General features: G+C 40.7%; 1 protein-coding gene across 1 annotated transcript in view; it reads right to left on the bottom strand.

Annotated features, from left to right (window-relative positions):
• Nucleotides 1–24,902, bottom strand: part of CARD14 (caspase recruitment domain family member 14) — a 34,307-nt gene extending 9,405 nt beyond the window's left edge. The window contains exons 1-13 of the mRNA XM_032211053.1: nucleotides 24,539–24,902; nucleotides 20,197–20,431; nucleotides 18,808–18,945; nucleotides 17,896–18,221; nucleotides 16,329–16,499; nucleotides 15,484–15,603; nucleotides 13,501–13,626; nucleotides 11,576–11,719; nucleotides 8,312–8,428; nucleotides 7,978–8,087; nucleotides 5,299–5,390; nucleotides 4,231–4,276; nucleotides 231–420 (exon numbers count right to left, since the gene is read on the bottom strand). Coding sequence (XP_032066944.1) covers nucleotides 231–420; nucleotides 4,231–4,276; nucleotides 5,299–5,390; nucleotides 7,978–8,087; nucleotides 8,312–8,428; nucleotides 11,576–11,719; nucleotides 13,501–13,626; nucleotides 15,484–15,603; nucleotides 16,329–16,499; nucleotides 17,896–18,221; nucleotides 18,808–18,945; nucleotides 20,197–20,431; nucleotides 24,539–24,580 — 1,857 coding nt within the window. The 5' untranslated portion in view covers nucleotides 24,581–24,902. The remainder of the gene's footprint in view (nucleotides 1–230; nucleotides 421–4,230; nucleotides 4,277–5,298; nucleotides 5,391–7,977; nucleotides 8,088–8,311; nucleotides 8,429–11,575; nucleotides 11,720–13,500; nucleotides 13,627–15,483; nucleotides 15,604–16,328; nucleotides 16,500–17,895; nucleotides 18,222–18,807; nucleotides 18,946–20,196; nucleotides 20,432–24,538) is intronic.
• Between the last annotated feature and the right edge of the window lie 635 nt (nucleotides 24,903–25,537).

Raw genomic sequence — 25,537 nt, forward strand, 5'->3', positions numbered from 1 at the left:
GATCTGTGGACCAGCATGGGCTGGGCCATGTCAGAAACTGAGCCACGCAAACAAGCAAAGCCCAATTCGCAGGATGCAGGCAGCACACAAAACCATGCCCCCTCTGGTCCATGGAAAACCCTCTCTCCATGGCACCAGTCCCTGGTGCCCCAAAGGTTGGGGGACGCTGCTTCAGAGATTTTGCAGGAAGGTAGAACACGCCATGCAACAAAGATGTAGGAATATCTTACCAGCACAATCTGCTGGCCTGGTGACAAAGACATCTCATCAGGAATGGATCCAGGAGTGACTCGATGAATGAAGATGCCAGTCTGGTTGCCCCCAATGATGCTGATCTGCTTCAACAAGTTATCGGCTTGGAAGGCAATAGTTGTGATACGGCTTGGGAAGCGCTGTGCAAGTCGGCGGCGCATGGGTACACTAAGAGGAGAACAAAGCAGACAGGATAAAGTGCATATAGGTTCTGGCTCCACCCACTGATGCATCTCTCCAACTTTAGACTGGCTTCTATGCTGGTCTTAACTGAGCAGAAACACTTACCTGTGGCTATTCAATGTGAAGATTAAAACAAATTTAGATCAAGCAAAGCCATTATGGGCTTGAAATCAGTGGGAGAGAATATTTTAGGATTTATGTATATATTTAAATTTTTATAATATGTTATGGATATTTGCATGAAATGGCTGTAATATTGCCTATAATAAAATAGTAAGTATGGCCGATTACAAATATCCATTTACCTATGACAAAGCGGTAGATGGTTGCTCTCTACTCTGTAGGCTCTAACACTCCAGTTTATTCTTGCTATTTTATTCTTGTCTTTTTTGCTGGGCCTATTTGCAGCATTTGTCTTTTGTCTTTTTATTTGTTTAATAAAAAAAATGCTGAAAGGGTCAGAGACAATATTTAAGCTAAAAGTAGTGCTTCACACTATTCTGCAGGATGTCATCTTCCTCTTAAAAATATTTGAATAGCTTTTAAAAATATGGGGCAGAGGGGGAAAAAACTAAGCAAGGTTCTTTGGCAATTGTAAATATAAAACTTTTAACATTTTCCTGCCATCTAGTGGCTACCAGATTTTGCTGCCCATTTTAGTTTTAAGTAATGTTATAGTGCAGTTGTTGGCAGCTGTTCTACATAAATCAAGCAAATAACACACCTCTAATTTCTACTTGGACATGAACAGGCAACAGTCAAGAGAGCAGTGCAATGACCTGCAGGCAGGCTTTTATTTAAACCAGGCTTATTCATTTGCAGAAAGTAGCCACAATCGGAAAGGGTATGCCGGAGACTTGGAATAAATTTGCCACACATTAACAGATATAAAAGCAGAGATGGTATTTAGCAGATTCGGGCTGGTTTGGATAAACTGGTAGCGGAAATTTTGAGTAGTTTGGAGAACCTGCAAATACCACCTCTGATTGGGCCCTCCCTCCCGCCCCGGTCGTTCCCTGTCCTATATTCCCATGGTTTTTAGCTCAGCTGATTTGCGCAGCAAAGTGAATTGGTGCATCTCAGTTGAACTAAAAAAAACAGCTCAACTCACCAGCGCTGACACTGAGGGCGGTCTTTGAGTGCTGCTCATATGCGCAAAGTGTGTGTGTGCGCGTGCAAAGCACTGTCTCATAGGACCGGTAGGAAAAGATTTGGAATCCCACTACTGCATAAAAGGACACCAATAATGCAATGGTGCCTCAAAAATCAGAGGAAATAACCAGAATATAAAATCATTTCCAAGGCCTCACACTTTACCCCTTAAAGAGACCTTTTGTGAGCATATATATAGGTAATCCTAGACTTACAACCAAAATTGAGTCCAAAATTTCTGTTGCTAAGCAAGACAGTTGTTCAGTGAATTTTGTCCTATTTTGCAATCTTTAATACAATACAATAGCAGAGTTGGAAGGGGCCTTGGAGGTCTTCTAGTCCAGCCCCCTGCCTAGGCAGGAAACCCTATACTATTTCAGGCACATGGTTATCCAACATCTTCTTAAAGACTTCCAGTGTTGGGGCATTCACAACTTCTTGAGGCAAGCTGTTCCACTGATTAATTGTTCTCACTGCCAGGAAATTTCTCCCCAGTTCTAAGTTGTTTCTCTCCTTGGTTAGTTTCCACCCATTGCTTCTTGTTCTACCCTCAGGTGCCCTGGAGAATAGTTTGACTGCTTCTTCTTTGTGGCAACCCCTGAGATATTGGAACACTGCTATCATGTCTCCCCTGGTCCTTCTTTTCATTAAACTAGACATACCCAGTTCTTGCAACCATTCTTCATATGTTTTAGTCTCCAGTCCCCTAATCATCTTTGTTGCTCTTCTCTGCGCTCTTTCTAGAGTCTCCACATCTTTTCTACATCGTGGTGACCAAAACTGAATGCTGCATTTCAAGTGTGGCCTTACCAAGTCATTATAAAGCAGTATTAACACTTCACGTGATCTTGATTCTATCCCTCTGTTTGTGCAGCCTAGAACTGTGTTGGCTTTTTTGGCAGTTGCTGCACACTGCTGGCTCATATTTAAATGGTTGTCCACTAGGACTCCAAGATTCCTCTCTTTCTTGTTTCTTTTGTGATGCCACAGTTGTTAAATGAATCACTGCAGTTATTAAGTTAGTAAAATGGTTGTTAAGTGAATCTGGCTTCCCCATTGACTTTGCTTGTTGGAAAGCTGCAAAAAGTGATCACATGACCCTGAGATACCAGTTGCCAAATGTCTAAATTTTGATCACATGGCCACAGGGATGCTGTAACCATTGTAAGTGTGAAAAATGATCGTGTCACTTTTTTCAGTGCATTAAAATGGTCACTAAATGAATGGTTGTAAGTTGAGGACTACCTGTACATATGTATGCAGACCCATGATTCTGAATTACTCTTAAATACATATAATTATGTCCATAGAATCACATATTTTCTTTTTTGCCTGAATCAAAGTTTATTTTATACCTCTCTAATATTTGCTTTCTGTAGATTCCTTGGCTAACAATCACAGTTTGTCCTCCAGTTACTCCTCACACTGATGGATGTGATACAGAGGTGGTATTCAGCAGGTTCTGGAGAACCAGTAGCAGAAATTTTAAGTAGTTCGGAGAACCAGCAAATACCACTTCTGATTGGCCCCACCCACATCTATTCTCTGCCTCCTGAGGCCCAGCTGATCAGGAGGAAATGGGGATTTTACAGCATCCTTCCCCTGCCACCCCCACCAAGCCATGCCACGCCAAGCCATGCCCACAGAACCAGTAGTAAAAAATTTTTGAATCCAACCACTGATGTAATAGTTATCAAAACAGTGACAGATACAGATTGCCTCCCTTTATTAAAGGGATTAAAAAGAAAAAAAGCAAGCTTCTGGCTTCCTATATGAAAAAAAACTTGGGACACAAGTTTTGCCTCTCTGAATTGCCTATACATTGATGTCTCATTTGAAAATACTATATGATACTTGTTGGAATCTTTGACTGGAATATTTCCAGTCAATTCTATTCATCAGAGCTCTTAGATTCTTGATTCTTTCCCAACTAGATTGCCAAGTGGGAACTTTGGCAGGTAAACTCTTCTGTCCATTATTTATTTATTTATTTTTATTTATTAAATGTATTGACCATCCATCTTACCACAAGGTAACTCTGGGCAGCTTACAATATTAAAAGGATAAAACTATATCCTTTTATTAACAATATTAATAATATCCCTTTATTTACGATATTAAATGGATAAAGCTATATAAAACCTATCCACAATCCAAATAGGTAAAGGTAAAGGTTCCCCTCGCACGTATGTGCCAGTTGTTCCCGACTCTAGGAGACGGTGCTCATCTCCGTTTCAAAGCCGAAGAGCCAGCGCTGCCCAAAGACGTCTCCATGGTCATGTGGCCGCCATGACTAAACACTGAAGGTGCACGGAATGCTGTTACCTTCCCAACAAAGGTGGTTCCTATTTTTCTACTTGCTTTCGAACTGCTAGGCTGGCAGAAGCTGGGACAAGTAACTGGAGCTCACTCTGTTACGTGGCGCTAGGGATTCGAACCACCAACTGCCGACCTTTCTGACCGACCAGCTCAGCGTCTTAGCCACTGAGCCACCACATCCCGAATACAATATAAATAAATACAAATAAAATACTATAAAAATATAACTATAAATTATTTCAATTTATGTTCCTTGTTTTTGGATTTGTCAATGCCATAAAGCATTATAAAATAAAACCACTTCGCTGGGGACTGTGCATTTACCTCTCAGAGATGTAAGGGTCTACGTGGAGCCAGAGGGAAGAGACATCTGTAAGAAATATAGATTCGAACACATGAGAGCAAAGCAATCAGTGGTTGGTTCCTAGTCTGGGCCTCCCTGAAATCAAGCAAAATTGCCTTTATACCTAGTAAATAACCTTTAACACATTCTCATTGAATTTTCCCTGCCTTACTAGATATGAGTTCCCTATTTTTTTCTCCTTAAGAACATTGAAAATTGGTTTTCAAGAGCAAAATTGGAAATACCTTTTCCTTATTATAGTGGATTATGATAGGAGAAAAAGGGAAGCAAACAGGTATAGGATTTCCAGGCTATTTCCAGATTTCTAATTTTGGCTAAGTATCCAGACATCCAGAAGCTCTGGAAAGAACCAGGCTGATTTGTAACTTCCCTTTTTTTCCCCCTTTAATCCAGATTTAAAATGTAACAATATCCTTAAAATTAATTTAATGCCTTGCTGCTATTTATGTTATGGATTTGCCTTAACATTATTATATGGGCTTTAGCAAATAGATCTTTCCAAGTGGCACTGCTAGAATCATTCTTGAACTAAAAAAAAAAAGGCAGGTTCACAAATACATTAATGAGGGAATATTTTCCTTACTCTTCCACAGGCTAGAACCGTGATGGCAAACCTATGGCACGTGTGCCTGAAGTGGCCCATGGAGCCATGCCACCTGGCATGAGCGGCATCGCCCATTCCTTTTCCGGGTTTCTGGAGCGCATGCGCACACGCTGATCAAATGGCCTTTGTGCATGCGGCAGTGTTGGAAACCAGAAGAGTTGGTCTTCTGTTTTCTGGCATCCACCAGCCAGCTGATTGGCATGTGTGCATACATGGCAGTAACCAGAAGACTTGCTGGCTGGCACGCATCTACATGCCGGAAACCGGAAGTACATTTTCTGGCGTGTGCGTGCCCCCTGGGCAGCTCCTCTTCCTGGTCACGGCCCAGATGAGTACGGGAAGTGTTCCCTTTTCGACACTCGGGGCCAAAAAGGTTCGCCATCACTGGACTAGAAAATATGAAGAAAATGGGTGAAACTCTTACCATCTCTCCCCATGTCGTATTCAAAAGAGGGATCCTTCCCTTTCTCTTCAGCTGAGGTGATAGAAAATTCCTCGTCCAAGAACTCCTGAGAACTGTTTCAAGAAGAGACATAAAAGAGAGGGAAAATACAACATATCAATGGGGGAAAAAAATAAAAGCCACCAGAGTTTTCCTGTTCTTTTTGGAGGCTGCAAGGCTAGTCAAGACTCAAGAGCATTTTCTGAAGTTACTTCCAGAGGGAAGGCCTGGGTGACTCGGAGCTGCCTTGGATGGGCATTTTATTCTGAGAGTTACCTGGCCTGCGGCAAAACCTTTTATTTGACAATCTATTGTATAGGTAGTCCTCAACTTACAACCATTATAGTTTAGTGACTGTTTGAAGTTATGATTACAATGGCACTGAAAAATGTGACTTATCAATGTTTTTCACAGCATTGCAGCATCCCTATGGTCACATGATCAAACTTGGGATGCTGGCAACTGGCATGCATTAGACAGCTGTAGTGTCCCAGGGTCATGTGATCACTTTTTGCGACCCTCTGACCAGCGAAGTCAATAGGGAAACCAGGTTCACTTAACAAGCATGTTATTAACTTAAAACTGCAGTGATTCATTTAACAACTGCGACAAGAAAGATCATAAAATGGGGCAAAAATCACTTAACAACTGTCTTGCTTAGCAATAGAAATTTGGGAGTCATTTATGCTCGTAAGTTGGGGACTACCTGTATTGAATACTTCAGAAGTGTGGACCTTCAGAAGGACTTGCTCTCCTTTCCCCTTTTCCAAGCTCTTAGCAAACCATTGTCTTTTAAAATGTTGAATTGAAAGTGAAGTCCATCATAGCTAAATGACTGACATTCCTCTAAATCAGGTAGAATGATGGGAGAGGCATTCAGGCCCTTTCAGCTGTTTCTTTCCTTCCAGCCATATCCTATCTCAATTACTTCTAGAAATGTGATGAATCTGTTTTTTTCATCATCATCATCATCATCATCATCATTATTATATATATGTCTGAATTTGTTTTACTTGTAGTTCAGTTTTGTAATTATTGAACATTTGTTTATGTAATATGTAACACCATACATGACTGTATGTTTTTAAAAAAATGAGTGAATATGTCAAGAATTGTTTCTCTTTTGTGTATGTGTGTGTGGGTGGCACTCCAGCAGAGTCAAGTTAGGCATTCTCTGAATTTTTGAAATACCAGGACTAAGAGATTTTCCTCACTGATCTAGTTCAAAGGATAAAGGGTGTGGTTTGGCCTCCTGAGACATATTTTAAAGTTCAAAAGATCATCATAGCTGTTTCAGACATGAGCCAGCGGAATTCTTAGTCAAATCTCTGTATCATTTACTTGATTGAATATATATTATTTTATGTTACATATTATTTTGTATTATATAAATAAAAGCTTTACAAATGGAACAGACTGACAAATAATTGTTTCTATTTAGATTGCTTGTAAGAAATAGCAATTCAATTTGCATGATTACTTTCAACATTCTCTTATTTATGGGCATCCTAAATTTTAAGTGCTGCATGGAATATTTGGGACCCTCCACCTCTCATAAAGGGACGTGGTGGCTCAGTGGCTAAGACGCTGAGCTTGTTGATCAGAATGGTCGGCAGTTTGGCGGTTCGAATCCCTAGCGCCGTGTAACGGAGTGAGCTCCTGTTACTTGTCCCAGCTTCTGCAACCTAGCAGTTCAAAAGCATGTAAAACTGCAAGTAGAAAAATAGGTACCACTTTGGGTAGGAAGATAACAGTGTTCCGTGCGCCTTTGCCGTTTAGTCATGCCAGCTACATAACCATGGAGACGTCCTCAGATAGTGCTGGCTCTTCGGCTTTGAAACAGAGATGAGCACCACCCCCTAGAGTTGGGAACAACTAGCACATATGTGTGAGGGGAACCTTTACTTTTACCTTTCATAAGCCTGTGATGTAAACCTTTGTTTACATTGCGGTGAAATGGACTGTTAAGTAACATAGCATCATTTTATGAGCTTTAGGATATTTTTCACCTGTTAAACCCTTCCAAGATGAGGGGAAAATAGCAATGATAATAGCACTTAGACTTATGTCCTGCTCTACAGTGCTTTACAACACTCTGCGTGGTTTACAGAGTCAGCATATTGCCCCCAGCAATCTGGGTCTTCATTTTACTGATCTCAGAAGGATGGATGGCTGAGTCAACCTTGAGCCAGTCAGGATTGAACTCCTAGCTGTGGGCAGAGCTAGCTTGCAATGCTGCATTCTAACCACTGTTCCACCACGGCTCCTCCAGAAACAAAACTGGAAATCGTACAAGTAGGATTCATCATGCACAAGTACAAGGTTACCCACCGTGTTCTTAACCTGTCATAAATAACAGTTAACAGAATAACGGAGTTGGAAGGGACCTAGGAGGTCTTTCTATTAGAGCAGGTCCATTTAACTCTGCTAGAACTAAACATCTGCATGATTGGAGACTAGATTTTATTTTACAGAATCCAATGGAACATAAAAGACCTTAAAGGAGTCAGTTTTTATCTCTCCGCATTGTGTGAGACACTTTGTGTGAAACCCTTGATCCCAGCATTTAAAAAAAAACCTAGAAGTGTTCTTTGTCACAGCTGCAAATTCAATCTAGCACAAAATGTGAGATATCTCCCCACAAAACCCCAAAATAGTTACCTCCAAGAAAGTGAGCTGTCTTGCATGGCTCTTCTCTGTAGAGAAAGTTTACAAGGTGGGATTGGGCTGCATGATCGGAAACTGTCCATTTGCTCGTGACTTGACCAAGACTACAAAATAAAAGGACAGTCAGGCCATAAGTATCTTCCAGTGTGACTGAACTCAAATGTCCCCATTCAGAGCTATCCCCAAGTTTTCTGCTGAAGCTTTGCATAGCAGACCTTTGATCAACTTCAAGAACAGGGCAGGCCTACTATTCCCTATCTGACCATCCCTCCTTACCCAAGATCTTGAACTTAAAGAAGATACAAAGGTGGAGGATTGAAATTCACACCTCTGATGTGCTCATCAAACTGTCCTGACTGTCCTCCCGAGGACAGATGGCATGCATTCGTACTAGAGGCTGCTTTTTCTTGGATTCAATGATGGGAGGCCCACTCCTTGGTACCTGCTAAGGAAATAGAAGAATATCTTGGTTTACAAGACAGTGAAGAGTCTGTGAAGCTAATGTGCCAAACCACCATCTTTCATAATCCATGATTGCCAACAGATGACCCATAGATATTGGTTTTCACTTCTCAAAATAGTTTCAATCAACTGAGGGTTTCAAGCAAAGCTTTTTTAAAAATTTTAAATAAACTGCTGTAGATTAAGTCACTGGCCTTAGGTGGATCCTTGCCATATGAAGTATTTCCTGCTAATAATAAAGATAGTATCTGTTTTAACACATATTGGGCAATGTGTCACAGGTGCGTGCAAAGCCTAGTTTCATCCCAAGCATGTTCATACTATTCTGTCCTAGTTAGAATATATAATCTAGTCCAAATGTCGCAAGTCAGTCAGTGGTGGATTTCAAATTTTTTTAGAACCTCTTCTGTAGGTGTGGCCTGCTTTGTGGGAGTGGCTTGCCACCATGTGACTGAGTGGGAGTGGCTTACCAGCCATGTGACTGGGTGGGCATGTCCAACTTGTAAAATGTGGTGAAATTCACTTAACAACACTCTTGCTTAGCAACCAAAATGTTGGCTCAGAAACTCTGGCATTTAAAGCATGCAAGTCTTAAAGCTGTCAAGTTACAAGACTCTTGCACCCCTAACCCTTTAGAAAAAAAACCAGGAGTGTTCAAACTTGACAGCTTTAAGACTTGTAGAGTTCAACTCCCAGAATTCCTCCTCTCACTCTTCATCTTGATGATGTGTGGACGGGTGGGGGGAGAGAGCTGGAACCGGTTCTAAACGGCACTGTAGATTTCTGGAACCTCTTCTATAGAAGAGTTTAGAACTGGCAGGAACCCACCCCTGAAGACAGTGTACCTTGCAAATCAACTAGGAGATACAAATAGTGCATTAATATCCCGCCTGATAAAAGTGTAATTCAGTGAGTCACCCAAGATAGAAGGAGAATAGTGTGGAGATGGGAATAATCTTAGGAGAGAAGAGGAAGAGCTGCAGGTAAGACAACCATCATGCAAATGATATATTACTGCCCACCACTGTTCCCTCTAAGGTGCGCGGCTGCGCGGCCGCGCACGTGGAAAGTAAACACCGTGCAGCAGTTTCCAACTGCCGCCCAGTGTCATTTGCCGGACACGGACTGCAGTCTGCAGAACGGCCGCACAATCGCAATTGAAACCCCCTCCAGCTAAACAGGAGTCTTGAGGTGCAGCAGAGCAGCAAAGTGACTAGGTTGAGGGCTTCTGGTGGCTCGGGCTTCCTGGAGCAACTATTTAGAGGGAACATTGCCCACAGCTGCCTTCGCACAAATTTAAGAGGGCTAAATTTGTCTCATTGGGTGCGGGGGAGGGAGTGATTGGCCAAAACTTGCTGAAAGAATGTCTTTCTGACCTGCGTGATTAATTCAGCCTCTGAGATAAACATATTGTGTGAAAGCAGCTGGCTTCTCTTCCTCTCAATCATCCGTGCCTTGATTAATACATAAAAGCCCACAAGGGGTGGGGGTGGGGGCTGGTCGCGAACCAAGAACGAGTTAACTAAGCCGAGCTTGGGCTGCTCCGCAGAGAGCAACCCACGCTGCCATTTCTCTCGAGGCTACTCACCTGAGGCTCGCATTGGCAAATCCAGGGCGGTGCGGCAGCGATCCTAAACTCCCACCTAGAGTGACTGTGCCACAGAATCCAAATGCAAAAAGCAGGGTCTGTTTCCTCACTCATCTCTCTCTTTCAAAGAAAGCCTTCCTTGTTCTTCCTCTCCTGGCTGCAATCTCAGCTATCTTTGAGTCTCCCGCCAGCCAAGTGACATCACATGATATTTGATAACTCATTGAGATTTTCAAAGTCATTGAGAATAGTTTTGCTTTTAAGCTAATTAAACTTCCTATCTGTCAGTTTAGCTGTGCAATTTTGTTGGATATTTTGGGTCACTAGTTACTATCACTAGTTATATGCAGAATTGTCTCCCAGAGTTCAGTAGTAGTAGGTTACTGAAACCACTTGTATAGGAGGAACAAATTGCCACAATATTTTAAACAATCAGCAAGCATTGTTGAACAGACAGGCAATAAATCCTTGAGTTTACAAATTAATGATGGAAGAAAACTGTTAGATGTGAATGAGACTTTATGCATTGGTATTTTAATCATTTTACTCATTTAAAATAGCAAATTGCATATAATACATTAAAATGAAGTATATCAAGTGAAATTCATTAAAATGAAGTATATCAAACATTTACTATTTTAATATTACCAGTATTAAGTGCCATTTATATATTCATTTCAAAGCTCTTTTTTATTTAATCCAAAATGAATTTGAAAAGATAATTGTAGCGAGTTTGCTTTTGAACAAATATTTCTAAATTTATTTGTTTACAATTTTTTTTTAAATTTTATTAATTTGATTTGATATAACACCTATTTCGTTGTTGTCTTGGGTGACATCTGTGAAAAAAATTCAGGTGCTCAGGCATGAAAATGTGCCGCTCAAATACTATACTTTTCCGCCCACACTGAAAAATAATTAGAGGGAACATTGCTGCCCACAGAAACAGAAAGGACTCTCCCTAGTTTCCTGGGAAGTAAAAGAGGGGAGAAATACATTCAGACTTGCAAGAGTCTGTTACTGTTATCTAGCACTAAAGGCAGTGGTGAAATTCATTTTTTTTTACTACCGGTTCTGTGGGTGTGGCTTAGTGGGCATGGTGTGGCTTGGTGGGCATGGCAGGGGAAGGATACTGCAAAATCTTCATTCCCACCCCATTCCAAAGGAAGGAAACCGCAAAATCCCCATTCCCTCCCTACTCTGGGGCCAGCCAGAGATGGCATTTGTCGGTTCTCCGAACTACTCAAAATTTCCACTACTGGTTCTCTAGAACCTCTCAGAACCTGCTGGATTTCACCCCTGACTAAAGGTAATGTTAGTACCTATAGTTTGTGGTCTTCCTTGTCTTGAAGGAAATAGCTACTTAAAAAGGAATCAGATGGGGAAATTGAGAACACAAAATAAAATTCCATTTATTCTATAATAACTGCATTTTGGATTTTAGGAAGCAAGCTTTTAAATATTAGGATAGTGCAAGAGGCATTTTGGGAAAGCACAGATTTATCCCTTTCTCCCCTAAGCCCAACCACAATCATAACTTACAGTAAGCACCGAATCTCCCATGCTGGCTTTTTTCCTGACTTCACAAATTTCATTTGTGAGCTCAAAGACTTTACGGCGAAGAGAATCTTTCTCCAGGAGGCTTTGGGAAATCTCCAACTGAGCAGAGTCCCTGGCATTGTAGGCCTACAAGAATTAGATAGAGACAGTGATGTGCAGTCAGGGGAGGCAGGGCCTCACCACTGTCATCATGAAAAGAAAAGAAAAATTAAAAGGAAAAAGGCTGAGCTAGTTGCTGCCAGAGTTACAGGAGATGACTCTGCTTAGTGCTTAACTGTTTAAAAAGCCTCTAAAAATGCCCTCTACAGGAGGAGGCGGGAGAACCACATGCCTCATTTAGTCTATCTTTATGATCACTCGAGCAGAGTTAAGCAAGGGTTAAAAGCCGAAAAATTCCTTATGTAGATGAGGCACTTGGTTCTCTTGCCTCCTCCTGTAGAGGGCATTTTTTTAGAGGCTTTTTTAAACAGTTAAGCAGAGTCATCCATTGGGGACTCTGGCAGCAGCTAACCCAGCCTGACCTCAGCAGCTCTTGCCTTTTTCCTTTTACATTTTTACATTTTCATCATGGCAGACAAGAGCAGAGTTGAAATCCTCTGTGAAACAGCTGGAAAAGGTATGTGGGTCAGAGGGAGGGGGAGGAATTCAAAATTAATGTAATTTGTAAGTAATTGTATTATTGTAAGTAGTGTGTGTGTGTGTGTGTGTGTGTGTGTGTGTTCTACCCGCCTCTGCTGGCATGCAGGCTGGCATTTTGTTTTTATGTCAGACATAGCAGCAGGGCTTTTGGACATAACGGCAGGGCTTTTGGACATCGTGGCAGGGCTTTTGGACACCGCAGCAGGGCTTTTGATGCCCCGGCGCTGTGTCCGCCATAGAGGTGGGACGCCTCTATGTCGGACATAGCACCGGAGCGGCAGGGTGGCTTTTGCCTCTTGAAAGCTCTTGAAAGCTCTGCTGTGGGCGAAAGAAAGCGCTTTAATCAGTGGGGTGCCGGGGGAGAGGACTGCCTCACCAGCCATAAACCTCACCGCACGTCACTGGATAGAGACCACTAAGTATGAACGTTTTGAGATTTTTAAAAATGACAGAAATAAACTATAGGCAACAAGAAGCAGATTTCACGTAGCAATTAAAACGGCTTTAGTGATCAACTTAGAAATGCTGAGAATCAATCCAAAGAAAGGGACATACTATAGTACTATAGTAACCAATAATACTATAGTAATTTTAAAAACACAGGTAGTCCTCGACTTATAATTTGGTTAGTGATCATTTTAAAGTTACAACGGCACTGAAAAAAGTGTCTTATGAACACTTTTCACACTTTATGACCATTCCCCCCTCATAGTTATGTGATCAAAATTCAGATGCTTGGCAAGTGGTTCATGTTTTTGACGGTTGCAGTGTTCTGAGTGATCACCTTTTGTGACCTTCTGACAAGCAAAGTCAATGGGAAAATCAGATTCACTTAACAACCATATTAATAACAACTACAATGATTCACTTCACAACTGTGGCAAGAATGATCATAAAATGGGACAAAATTCACTTAATAAATGTTTCACTTAGCAACAGAACTTTTGGGCCCAATTGTGGTCATTAAGCCAAAGACTACCTGTATTGATGGTAGCATTGGACATAGTGAAAAACTGGAAAGCTGCATGAAGCCTAGATTGCAAAGTACACAATCAAATAAAAAATTGTTTTAGGGGTCCAAAGGTACTGAGTTCTACCAGTGGTGATCATTTTACAGTTACATGATTTTACATGAATCAAGGTATTTAACTTGGCAATCACTGCAAGGTTCAATCAGGTTAAGAAGTCTGCCAGCAAGATTGATTGACAACCTTTTTGTCACTTTGAGTGAAAAGTCTTCATTCCATGCTAATCACATTTTCTAATACCTGATTTCTTTCTTTCTGTAGATCAGCTATTTGAGCCTGAAGGGCACTGATTTGCTCCTTGTAGATCTCACAGTCCACCTTCATCTTTTGACATTCAATTAAAGTATTTTCCTTTTCTTCCCAACACTGCACAAGAACACAAATACAGCAAGATGAAAGAATATAGTCTCGGTATCATTTTTTTTCCTATTTAGGCCCCATTGCTCTTATGACATGCAATATTGGAAAGTCTTACAAAATCAGTAGTCTAATGTGGCCTAAATTCTCTTTAACCTCCTATTACGAACTGTTGTCTGAAAACCAAGATGAAAACTTTGTATAATTTGTAAGCCACCCAGAGTCATCTTACAGGGGAAATGGGTGACATAGAAATTTAATAAATAAATAAATAAAAGCGATTTGCCTATAACCACCTTGCAAGCACAGGGCAACAGCGCTGTTGAAGACTTTGAGATTAGTAGCTCAAGATTACTGGCTACTGTATTAGGGTCAGTGGTGGGATTCAGTCAGTTCGCATCACTTCGCGGGAATCGGTTGTTAACTTTCTGAGCAGTTTGGTGAACTGGTTGTTGGAAGAAATCATTAGAGCAGAGAACCAGTTGTTAAATTATTTGAATCCCATCACTGATTAGGTCTATAATGCATATAATTCTGTATGTAAAACCAACGTTACAAAATATCTACTCTTCTTTAGTCCTGTTAGATCAGATCAAATTTAGTCATTTTCTTAAACAGGTTGTCTTTGAGCACTGAAGGGGGACTGATCTTACTGCAATTAATATACCATATTTTTCGGAGTACAAGACGCACCTTTTTTCCTCTAAAAAGAGACTGAAAATCTGGGTGCGTTTTATACACTGAATACAGCATTTTTGCCTCCCGAAGCCCCGTCCTTTCACCAAATTGGGCGTGCATACCCTTATGGAGGCTTTTAGAGAGCTCCTAGGGGCTGGAGAGGGCAGAAATGAGCAAAAAATGAGCTGTTTTTTGCCCCCTCCCCCGCCTCAGCAGCACTCTATAAGCTTCCATAAGGTTATGCATGCAATTATTTTTGACAAAAAACGGGCCCGTTTTTGCAAAAGATTGGCCATTTTTTGCTCATTTTTGCCCCCCTGGAGCACTCTGTAAGCCCCCCCAAAACTATTCATGCCTTTTTGGGGGGGAAACGGGCCATTTTTGGGAGGTTTGCAAAGTACAAACACTTTTTTTTCCTTTTGGAAAGCTCTTTAACTGATTGATGAGAATTACATTGATCAAGTGCTGTGCCAGCAGAAACAAAGTCTTAGGTGCTGCAGATTGTCAGCGATTTCTTTCTCCAGCAGATGGATAAATACACCTGGAAACATCTACCTACTTACATACTCTCTCTCTGTCCCTACCTACCTACTGTATTTCTCTCTCTCTCTCCCTCTCCCTCTATCTACCTACCTACCTACTCTCTCTCCCTACCTATCTACTGTATTTCTCTCTTTCTCTCTTCCTCTCCCTCCCTCCCTCCCTCCCTCCCTCTCTCTCTCTCTCTCTATCCCTCTACCTACCAACCTACCTACTCTCTCTCTCTCTCTTCCTACCTATCTACTGTATTTCTCTCTAGCTCTTTCTATTTCTCTGTCTCTATACCTCTACCTACCTACCTAAACACACACACTCTCTCCCTACTGTATTTCTTTCTCTTTCTCTCCCTCTCTATCCTTCTATCTACCTACCTACTTTAAAAAAAATTACCATTTCAAAACCTTGATGCGTCTTATACTCCGGTGCGTCTTATACTCCGAAAAATACCATACTTTTAATTTTCACATGGCTGCTGTCATATACATAAGACACGAGCTACTTCCTGATCCCCAGTGGGGTAGGATAGGCACATAGGAGAGTGGCAATTCCGGAAAGTATATAAAAGGTGCCTCTCCTAGGCACAGAAAGAGACTTTTTCCCTCCCTCTTGCATAGGAGCAGGTAACTTCAGGTAGCACGGCATTCTCACCTGTTTTCGCTGATTCTCAGCAAGTGCTGCTTGCTCTCTCAGTGAGTGAAGTCGATTCAGCAATTCCTGTTTGCCCTCCAGAGCATCATCCAAGTTTTGCTCTAGAATATCTTTCTGCACCTGGGGAGGTAAGGCAGGCTCATTAGAGAAGATTTTTCAACCCAACCCCTGTCCCACGCCACACCTAGAGACAGATAGGGGTACCCTTATGGAAGAGGGTCTCAAGCTGTGCTATTGCCACCTAACCAGTGGTGGGTTCCTACCAGTTCAGACTGGTTCAGCCAAACCAGTAGTGGTTTGCTGGAACCGGCAGTGACCCAGGCCTGCCAGGCCCCCGAACTGGTTTTCCAGGTGGTGCCGTAGGTGCCACCATCTTGTTTTTTGCTTCTGCGCATGCACAGAACAATTATTATTGTACTGTGCATTAGCATGCCACGCCCACCAAGCACATGCACAAAGCGCCCACGAGCGAACCAGCAGTAGTGACTGACGGAACCCTCCACTGCATCTAACTGCAGCCTGAAAAAGAACATTGTGCACTTGTAGGAGACTTACACAAAGGCATGCTAAATCTTGATTAAACGGGCTTCATCCCATTGTGCAAAAGTCTTTGGCTTCCTTTGCAAGAAGCTGCCCTTGGCCAAGCAAGCTTTGGACATGCTACCTCCTGCAAACTCATGTGGTTTTCTTCACAAGGTACCTCCCCTCATTTGCCCCAAAGAAGCCTGAAATTGAATTCTGGTGAAATTATTAATAATTATGTGTTACGGATCTCTTATCCTCCCTATTATTCCTAGGATCATTAGGAAAGGATGAATAGGAGCACAGCTGACAGCTTCTTTTACCACACTGAAGGTTTCCAGCTCCAAGAGTGACTTGAGATGCTGGTTCTCTTCTGTCAGCTTTAAGAGCTCATCTGTCTGCATCTGCGTATCCCCAGAAGTTCTTGAGGGACTTTTCCTTTGATGGCAGGGTGACACTTGGGCTCTCTGCAGTTCTTGCTTCATCAGGTAGAGCTGCCATGGACAGGTACACAGAAAGAAAGAAAGAAGCTGTGAACAAGGTAAGCAGAACTGGAAAAAAATAACAGGTAATCCTCAACGTACAACTGCAATTGAGCTCTAAATTTCTGTTGCTAAGTGAGATATTTGTTAAATGACTTTTGTCCCATTTTACCACTTTTCTTGCCACAGTTGTTAAGTGAATCACTGTAGTTGTTACGTTAGTAACACTGTCATTAAGTGAATCTGATTTTCCTATTGATTCTGCTTGTCAGAAGGTTGTAAAAAGTGATTATATGACCCCAGGACACTGTAACCGTCATAAACATGAACCAGTTGCCAGTATCCAAATTTTGATCACGTGACTATGAGGATGCTACAACAGTCATAAGTGCAAAAAGTGGTCATAAGTCACTTTTTTCTGTGCCGTCGTAACTTTGAAGTCACTAAATGAACTGCTGTAAATTGAGAACTACCTGTATTATTTGTGCAGTTCCCGCCACATCAGTCCTGAGCTTCTTTCTTTAAGAATGTATTTATTAGCTTTTATCCCGCTTTATTATTTTATAGGTAACTCAAAGCAGCAAACATACCTAATAATTCTACTTCCTCCTGTTTTCCACATCCTCAATTTGTGGCAGATCCCATTACTAAGTGCTAAATGGAAGCTGTCTACAGCCCAAGGGTACAGATAGCCCCGTGAACTCAGTTAAATTGCACTAAAGATCTGATTGATTGCAGCACAAGAGGAAAAGGGGGAGAAAAAGCAAATGCTAGAGAAATCATAATAGCCAATTATTCTTCTATTTTCTTGAACTTATCTCACAACCAATAATACCCCAAGACTCAGCTGTAATGAACAACCCTCCCCACTCTGATTTTCAGGCATCCGATTGATTGTTTTTTTAAAAAAATAGTCTGTATTATTTTTCAGTTTTGAAGGATTTCTACCTTAAATCTGCATAGTTTGGGATCATGCAATATCAATTGGTATATAACTAAAAGTCCATCAATTCTACTATGGTCTGCTAGACATGCAATCCTGTCATTCAGATTAAGCTAGATTATCTCTGTTGGTTTTCCATTTGTTGGTTGGGCTGCATCGTTCATCTTCAGCAGCAGCAGCAGTATCCATGGAAACAGGATACTGAGATAGATGGTCCGTATGAGCTAACATTTCTCATATTCTATTGCACTTCCAAACAAAAGTGGACAGCTACAGATGACTACAGGTTACAAGCAGAACCATTCTGGTGCTCTAGCAAGCATTTTGCCTACAGTTATCCTCCTCTTAACCAGCAAAATGCCATGGTAAGTTCGGCAGGTCAGACCATCTGCAATCGCCCTACCAATGGCACCCAGGACCTGCTAATATGAACCCTAAAAAGCTTCATGCACCCTTCTTTCACACCTCTTCCTGCATGCTCCGGCAGCGGGTAATAGCCAGGTCCTTCTCTTGAAGCGCACTGCTGTAGCGCAAAGAGAGCCCATAAAGTTCATCTTTAAGTTTGAGCGCCTCATGGAAGTGAGCACTGAGTTCCCTCTTCATCCGGTTACACTCAGTTTCAATGCCCCGCAGGCTTTCGGCCTCAGCTTCCAGTCGGGCATTGTTTTCCTTGAGTCTGCGGCAGTGTTGAAGCAGGGACACCTTCTGGCGTTTCTCCTGGTTTAGCTCCTCTTGCAGGCTGCTAACTGCTTTGGCCAAGCATTCTGTCAGCTGGGAACTTTCAATCAGATCTAGAGAAAAGGAGAAAAAGCTTAGGTAGGTCTATGGAGATTCTCAGTCATCCAAGTTATGGTTGCCCCAAAAGTGCTTTTTCAAGAGGCAAATGGACTTTGTTTTTTTTTTCCTTGAAGACGTTTCGCTTTCCATCCAAGAAGCTTCTTTCGTTCTGACTTCAGAATTGAGGACAGTTCTAAAGTCAGAACTGAAGAAGCTCCTTGGATGAGCAGCAAAACATATTCAAGGAAAAAGCAAAATCCAATTGCTTTTTGAAAAAGCACCTTTGGGACAAAATGCTTAGAGTTCCCTCAACACCCAGACCTGAACACCATAAAGCTTCTACTTCAATCAGCAGAATGGTATCAAAGGCTCAGCTATGTATTATTTTTATTTACTGCACACTAAGAATATATTGTGCATAGGTAAAGGTTCCCCTTGCACTTATGTGTTAGTTGTTCCCAATTCTAGGGGGCAGTGCCCATCTCCATTTAAAAGCCAAAGAGCCAGCACTGTCCGAAGATGTCTCTGTGGTCATGTCTTTTGCCTAGAAAAACAATCCAGGTAAGAATGGGTGAGGTAGAAAGGATGGAAAAAGCTCACCGCTAAAATTGTTGTGGTCTATGGAAGGCTCCAGACCAGTAATGAGCACATAAATATCAGGATTGTGAAGTTTCAAGCTTTCCAGAAAAGCGAGTGCTCCGTTTTTCCCACGGGATTTCAAGAGATCCAGCATATGGCCTAAAAGAGATCAGGAAGATCAGTAATGTAAAATGATGGGAACTAAAAAGTCCAATAACCTATAGTTACCCAGGCAGAGTAATATGAAGGACATCTGCCATACAGTTCACCCTTCCTCCAGAAATAACACTGTAATTTAATTGTATTTGAGTAACCTTACTTGCAAATCTCCTTTGGTTTCACTAAAAGCACTATCTTTTAAATGCAAGGTTACCCTGTATGTCTTAACCTGTAAATAAAGAACCAGCCTGCCACTTAAACTGGAACACTTCTTCATTTACCTGTGATGGAGCTGTAACATTATACATTTTGTATGTTGTGTAATCTAGTTTATAGAATGGACTAGATTCCATAGGGTTCTATTATACCTGTTAGGAATATAATTCCAACGGTTGGGTTGGCAATATATAAATCATGTAACAATGTTGTACCTGTTTCTTTAAAGCATATTGTAAAATGTGATTGGGTGCTGTTTTCCTCAATCTACCATAAGAGGAAGCAAAAATGACTGTTAGCTCTCTCTCTCTCTGTTTGTTAGATGCTGGGCTGATCTGGAAGTGCTGTGAGCTATTGTGAGTTTTGCAACTGTTAGCAAACTTTGTGTACCGGACTGATTATATGTTACTGGACTATGTTATTTGGATTATCCTTTAACTGAAAAACATTGATGACTGACTATCTTATCCGTGTATGGCTTGGACTGTTTGATGGACTCTGATACCTCGATTTCCACGAAAGTAAAAGCCTATTTAAACTGCAGTGTCTCTATATGCTGGTTTGTGTGTTCTCCAACACAACTTTCACAACGCTTCACTAAACCTACTCGCTCTCCCAACGGGGAGCTTACCTAACAATATCTATCCAAGGAAATAATTTCTCCCTCTCTCTCCCTCCCTCCCAGATAGAACCAATGCTACTTTGGATAGAACGAGGTGGCTCTTTCTGTAACCAGATTTTGGGTAGCAGCAAAACATTTAATTTGTGATATTTATATTGTGAAGAATAGCAAGGGCAAGGAATTTATTGCCCCATCCACGTCCCAAAGTAATTTGGCTAGCTTTGGCTACTTTGCATCAGCTTCTTGGTGCCCTTTGACAGAGTAGTGCTGGAGCCAAGATATAATCCCACTGGACATCACAAGTCTTTATAACTGTTTCTCCATTGTCTAAAGCTTTCCTGTGCTCTGCACATGCTACAGTACCATACACCACACTGCTTTAAACGTTCCAATACAGTATCTTGGGTGCTTACCGACTCTCATGGCTCTATTTGTGAACTGGGGGCTGTGCAAGATTTCTTCCTCATCCAATTGTCCCAGCACCTTGGCCTGCCGTAAGTAGGGGGTAAGACGACTGGGGGAGACGCCCCTCACAATTCTGTAACGATGGCCCTCCACCATCTCCCATAAGCGATCTTCATCCATATCCCGAAGTTCTTGATCAACGAGGCTGGGATCATCTACTCTTGTCTCCCCCATAATGGAAACCTAAAAGGATAACAGATGTTGATAGTTTTTGGAAGCCAGTAATGAAAGAGTAACTGTACTTCATAAAAACTATCTCCAATTCTACACTGATATGAAGCACGGCAGAAATTAAATCCTAGAGGAAATGGCAAAACACTTTAGCTTTGAAAATATTACCTCCCAACGACCAATAAGATCACACAGGCTGGGCCTCCTTCAGGTGCTGTTGACCGGACAATGCTGGCTGGCGGCTCCCCGAGGGAGGGCCTTCTCTATAGCTGCACCGGCCTTGTGGAACGAGCTTCCTCCAGAGATCCAGACCCTCACCACTCTCCCGGCCTTCCGTAAAGCAACCAAGACCTGGCTGTTCCGGCAGGCCTGGGGCTGTTGATTAATTTCCAGCCCCACTTGATGGAATGGATGTTGTGTTGTTTTTAATTTTGTATTTTAAATATTTTAAATGTTTTTATTTGTTGTGAGCTGCCCAGAGTCCCTAGGGAGTAGGCGGCATACAAATTCTATTAAATTCAAAATTCAAATTCAAATATTCCATAATCTTGCTGTTTTATCCAAATTACATTATTTCAGCTCCTTTTTATATCTGGTCTGAATGTCATTACTGATTTTTGCTACATTAGATTGAATTGTATTACTATTGCTTTGGTTTTAAATTGTATTGTTCTATTTTTAAATAATCATACAATGCCTATAGAAACCTTTTAATCAGTAATTTAATTGATTGATCACTTTAAGGCTAAAAATGAACTGTTGAGATCTACATTGGGGTCTCTCAGTTTGAAATGTTACTGTTACTTATTACTCAAAATAGCATAGTCTATAGTCAGAGCTATAAATAAAATAAAATAACAAAATGAATCTTGGTGCAAAAGTCTATATTCCAAAAATTATTTATGTTTTGTCTCCAGCGTCAAGAGTTCAGTTAACATAAATGGCCAGAATAGGATAGTTTGATGAGTTGAGACTCCACAATTTATCTTCTCCCAAGGCTATTGAAACCCTTTTATTCCAGACAGCACTTGGCTTGGCTGCCTTTCCCAGATTTTATTTAAAAATATTAAATTAAAAAAAAACTTTTATTTAAAAATCAATACATTTTAATTAGTCTTTAACAGGTGATCTTCCAATGTATGCTATAAGTAGTTTGTTTTTAATGAGAGAGGGGTGGAAAGGCCAAACACACCTCTTAAGGAAGAAAATGCTTAACCAGGATTAAAGACCTCAACTGAACATCACATAGACCAGGGGTGTCAAACTCAAAGCCCACAGGCCAGATCTGGCCCGCAAGGTGCTAAGTTCTGGCCCATGGAGCTGCTCTGAAAACAGTGAAGGATCAGCCAGCAGTTCCTCTGCCAGTGAAAATGGAGCTTGGGTGGCAGCCCTCTCAAGCTCTGTTTTCACTGGCAGAGGGTGGCAAGAGGCAGTTGCAGCTGAAAACAGAGCTCGGGAGCCCATTTTCACTGGCTCGGGGGTGCCTGTGGTGCTCGGTCCACCACAGGCACCCCCGACACAAGTGAATTTGAGCTGGCCATGCCCACCCTTCCCCCAAGATCAAACCCGACCTTGATGTGGCCCTCAATGAATTTGAGTTTGACACCCCTGACAGACAAATGTCTCGCTACAGATCTACATGACTGAACATGTTTATAACATGGGAATTAAGCCTTCAGACAGTCAATCCCTCAACTTTGAATTCTAGCTCTTCAGTAATTTAGAGGTGAGATTATAGATACAGGTAAGCCTCAATTTATGACCATAATTGAGCCTAACATTTCTGTTGCGAAGTGAGACATTTATTCAGTGTTTTAACAAGTTTAAAAGACATTAAGTGTGTTTTGCCCTCTTTTGTGACCTTCCTTGTCTCAGGTGTTAAGTGAATCATTGTAATTGCTAAATTAGTTATATGGTTACTAAGTGAACCTGGCTTCCCCATTGACTTTGCTTGCCAGAAGGTTGCAAAAAGTGATCACATGACCCCAGAGCAATGCAATCATCATAAGTATGAATCAGTTGCTAAGCATCTGAGTTTTGATCACATGATCATGGGGCTGCTAAAATTGTCGTAAGTGTGAAAAATAGTCACAAGTCACTTTTTTCAGTACCGTTGTAACTTTGAACGGTCACTAAAGGAATAGTTGTAAGTTGAGAATGACCTGTAGTCCTTGACTAAGGGCAACAATTGAGCCCAAAATTTCTGTTGCTAAGCAAGGCAGTTGTTAAGTGAGTTTTGCCCCATTTAGAACTTTTCTGACCACAGTTATTAAGTGAATCACTGTAGTAACATAGTCATTAAATGAATGTGGCTTCCCCATTGACTGTCCTTGTCATAAGGTTGCAAAAGGTGATCAGATGACCCAGAAACACTACAACCATCATAAATATGAGTCAGTTGCCAAGTGTCCGAATTTTGAACTGGGATCCTGCAAAGGTCATAAGTATGAAAAATGGTTGTAAATCCCTTTTCTCCAGTGCCGTTGTAACTTTGAAGAGTCATTAAAGAAATGGGTCTAAGTCAGAGGAGGAGCCAACATCACAACAGCACATCGTGCGGTCTTGAGAGTCTGAGACCGCCGTTGACACTTTTGCCACTGGATGGTCCGGTTGTTAACGTATAATTAATTATGACAACAATAATGAAATGATAATGGTTATAAATTGTAAATTGGGACTTGGCGAAAAGACCTATAAATTTTATTAATAAACTTTAGTTTAGATCTTGTTACAAAGGTATAATTACTTTGGGTCTGAAGAAAGGAGAGGTGATATAAATAGTAAATAATATTTTTGTTAACCACAATAATAACAAGGAAATGTTAATGGATATTTTTGGTGATTAATAAGTAGGAATGTTAGTATTTTGTAGATTGTTTTAGATTATTATTAAATGTTCATTCGTTGACATATAATTAGCTATGATAATAATAATGAAATGATAACCTTAATAGGTAAAAATAACTTGGATATAAATTGTAAATTGGGACTTAGGGAAAAGACCTATACATTTTATTAATAAATTCGTGTTTAGAGCTTGCTATAAAGGTAAAACTTATTTTGGGCCTGATGAGAGGAGAGGTGATATAAATAGTAAATAATTTTTAGTTAACTACAATAATAATAATGACATGTTAATGGATAATGTTGTATATTGTATTAGTAAAAGCAAATTGGATATAAGCTTTAAATTGTGAGTTGTGGGGAAGAGGGGGGAAATGCTTAGATATTTTATGAACTGACTTTGTTTCAGAATATGTTATAAAGGTGTAATGTTATTGGAGGTTTATTGGAATTGTGAATGAATGCCAGTAGGTGGTTGTGTCTTTAAATACAAATGATTTTAGATAAAAGCACATCTAAATAATTGTAATTAAATGAGAATAGTGGTACAGTGATAGTAAAATTCATAAAAAAATTTGATTTAAAATGTACAATTCAATTTGAATGAAGTATATGTAATGATTTGTAACCAATCGACATGCTTTCTACAAGATGTAACGAAAGATGATTCTTTTTGTGTGTGTGTTTGTTTAATTAAAACAATAAAACTTTTCAAAAAAAGAAATGGGTCTAAGGGAAGGGCTACCTGTAGTTGGATAAAACAAGAGTAGTGATAAACTGTAGGTGGTGAAATCTAGCAGGTTACAATATTTTAAGCCTCCTCCTTTGTACAATGAATGTATTTATTGCAGTTATATTCTGTTAGGAAGACAAACACAATCTTCTCCCAATGATATCCTTACAGCAACTCTGTGAAGTATGATAGCCAAAAAGATAAACTTTTGTATAAGTAGAGATTTAAACTAGGATCATTCAGTCCTAATTCAACATTGTACAAACGAAAACCCAGGTTTTCTAGACACTCCTATTAAAGTCTTGCTTCTGGTCAGTTATCTGAATGGAATCAGAGGAGACCACTGTTCTAGCTCAATACTTCTAAACCTTGAACAAGCTACTTCATCCTCACTTTGCCTTTGGGCTCAATTTCCAACAACCGAGTTACAAATCCTCTCACTTAAGACCTAGGAGCCCTTTCCTCCTCCTTCAGGCCAGCCTTCCCGCTGGCCGGACAAGCTGAAAGCAAAAGAAGAGACCCCCCCCCATCACTCGTCTTACCTGTTCCTGTTGATCAACAGAGTTAAACGTTGTTGTGGGCATGTTGTCACAGCATGTCTTAGAGGGAAACTGATTTTTGAGCAGCAGCTGACAAACTGGTTTTTCGGGAGGGCTAGTTCTGCCGGGCTGGGATATTTTCTTTATCCAATTCAAGTTCTTCCCTTTGGCTCAGAGCCAAGCCAAAAGTGCAGCAGACGTACACACCTTGATTGTAACATTCAAAGATCTCTTTAGATTGGGAGATAACCAGTCCCCTCACTGCTTGGTTTTAGCCGAAGGAAAAAATAATCGCACAATCAAAGTTCAAAGATTAATGCCATGGTGACTCAGTTCTTGTAGCAACACCTAAAGATCGACACTGCTTTCTTATCTGTGGATGGAATAGTAAGCACAGAGATTTCTATTTAACAATGATCACAATGGCCAAAATCTCTTGAGTAGGATGCTTCCGTGAAAACAACATGTTGCAATCCATGGCCACACATTCCTGTAAATTTATTTGCAACATGCATTTTCTGCTTCTTAGCTGAGCATGGAGTTTAGTTTGATTAAATGTTAAAATCAGAATGTCCTGATAGTTATCTTAAGGGTTGGGAAGGGGAGGAAGTAATTATAATTTAATTCTTATAGAAATACGGCAAGCACAACAATAAATATTATGGATAATAAACCCCATATTTAAATCAATAGAAATAGAATGGCAAAGTCTTCTAATGTTAACAGATTAAATATACTGCTAAACAAGTGATACAGTAATATGCATTTCAGGAACAGTTCCAAATCAAAAATATGTTATTTATTTAGATTTGGATGAAATTAAAAAATTGTTAGTTCTACTCAGACATCAAATTGTATATCTATAGCGTTCTGCTGTAGCTTACAGCAATGCTTCCCAAAACTGTGTCTTCCTCTTGAGTTAAATTACAACTCCTATCATCTCCAGGTTTCAATACTCAGGAGTATTGTCATCTGAAGCACCTTGAGGACACCAGTTTGATT

The sequence above is a fragment of the Thamnophis elegans genome, chromosome 2, assembly GCF_009769535.1.
Source record: "Thamnophis elegans isolate rThaEle1 chromosome 2, rThaEle1.pri, whole genome shotgun sequence".
NCBI classification, from domain to species: Eukaryota; Metazoa; Chordata; class Lepidosauria; order Squamata; family Colubridae; genus Thamnophis; species Thamnophis elegans.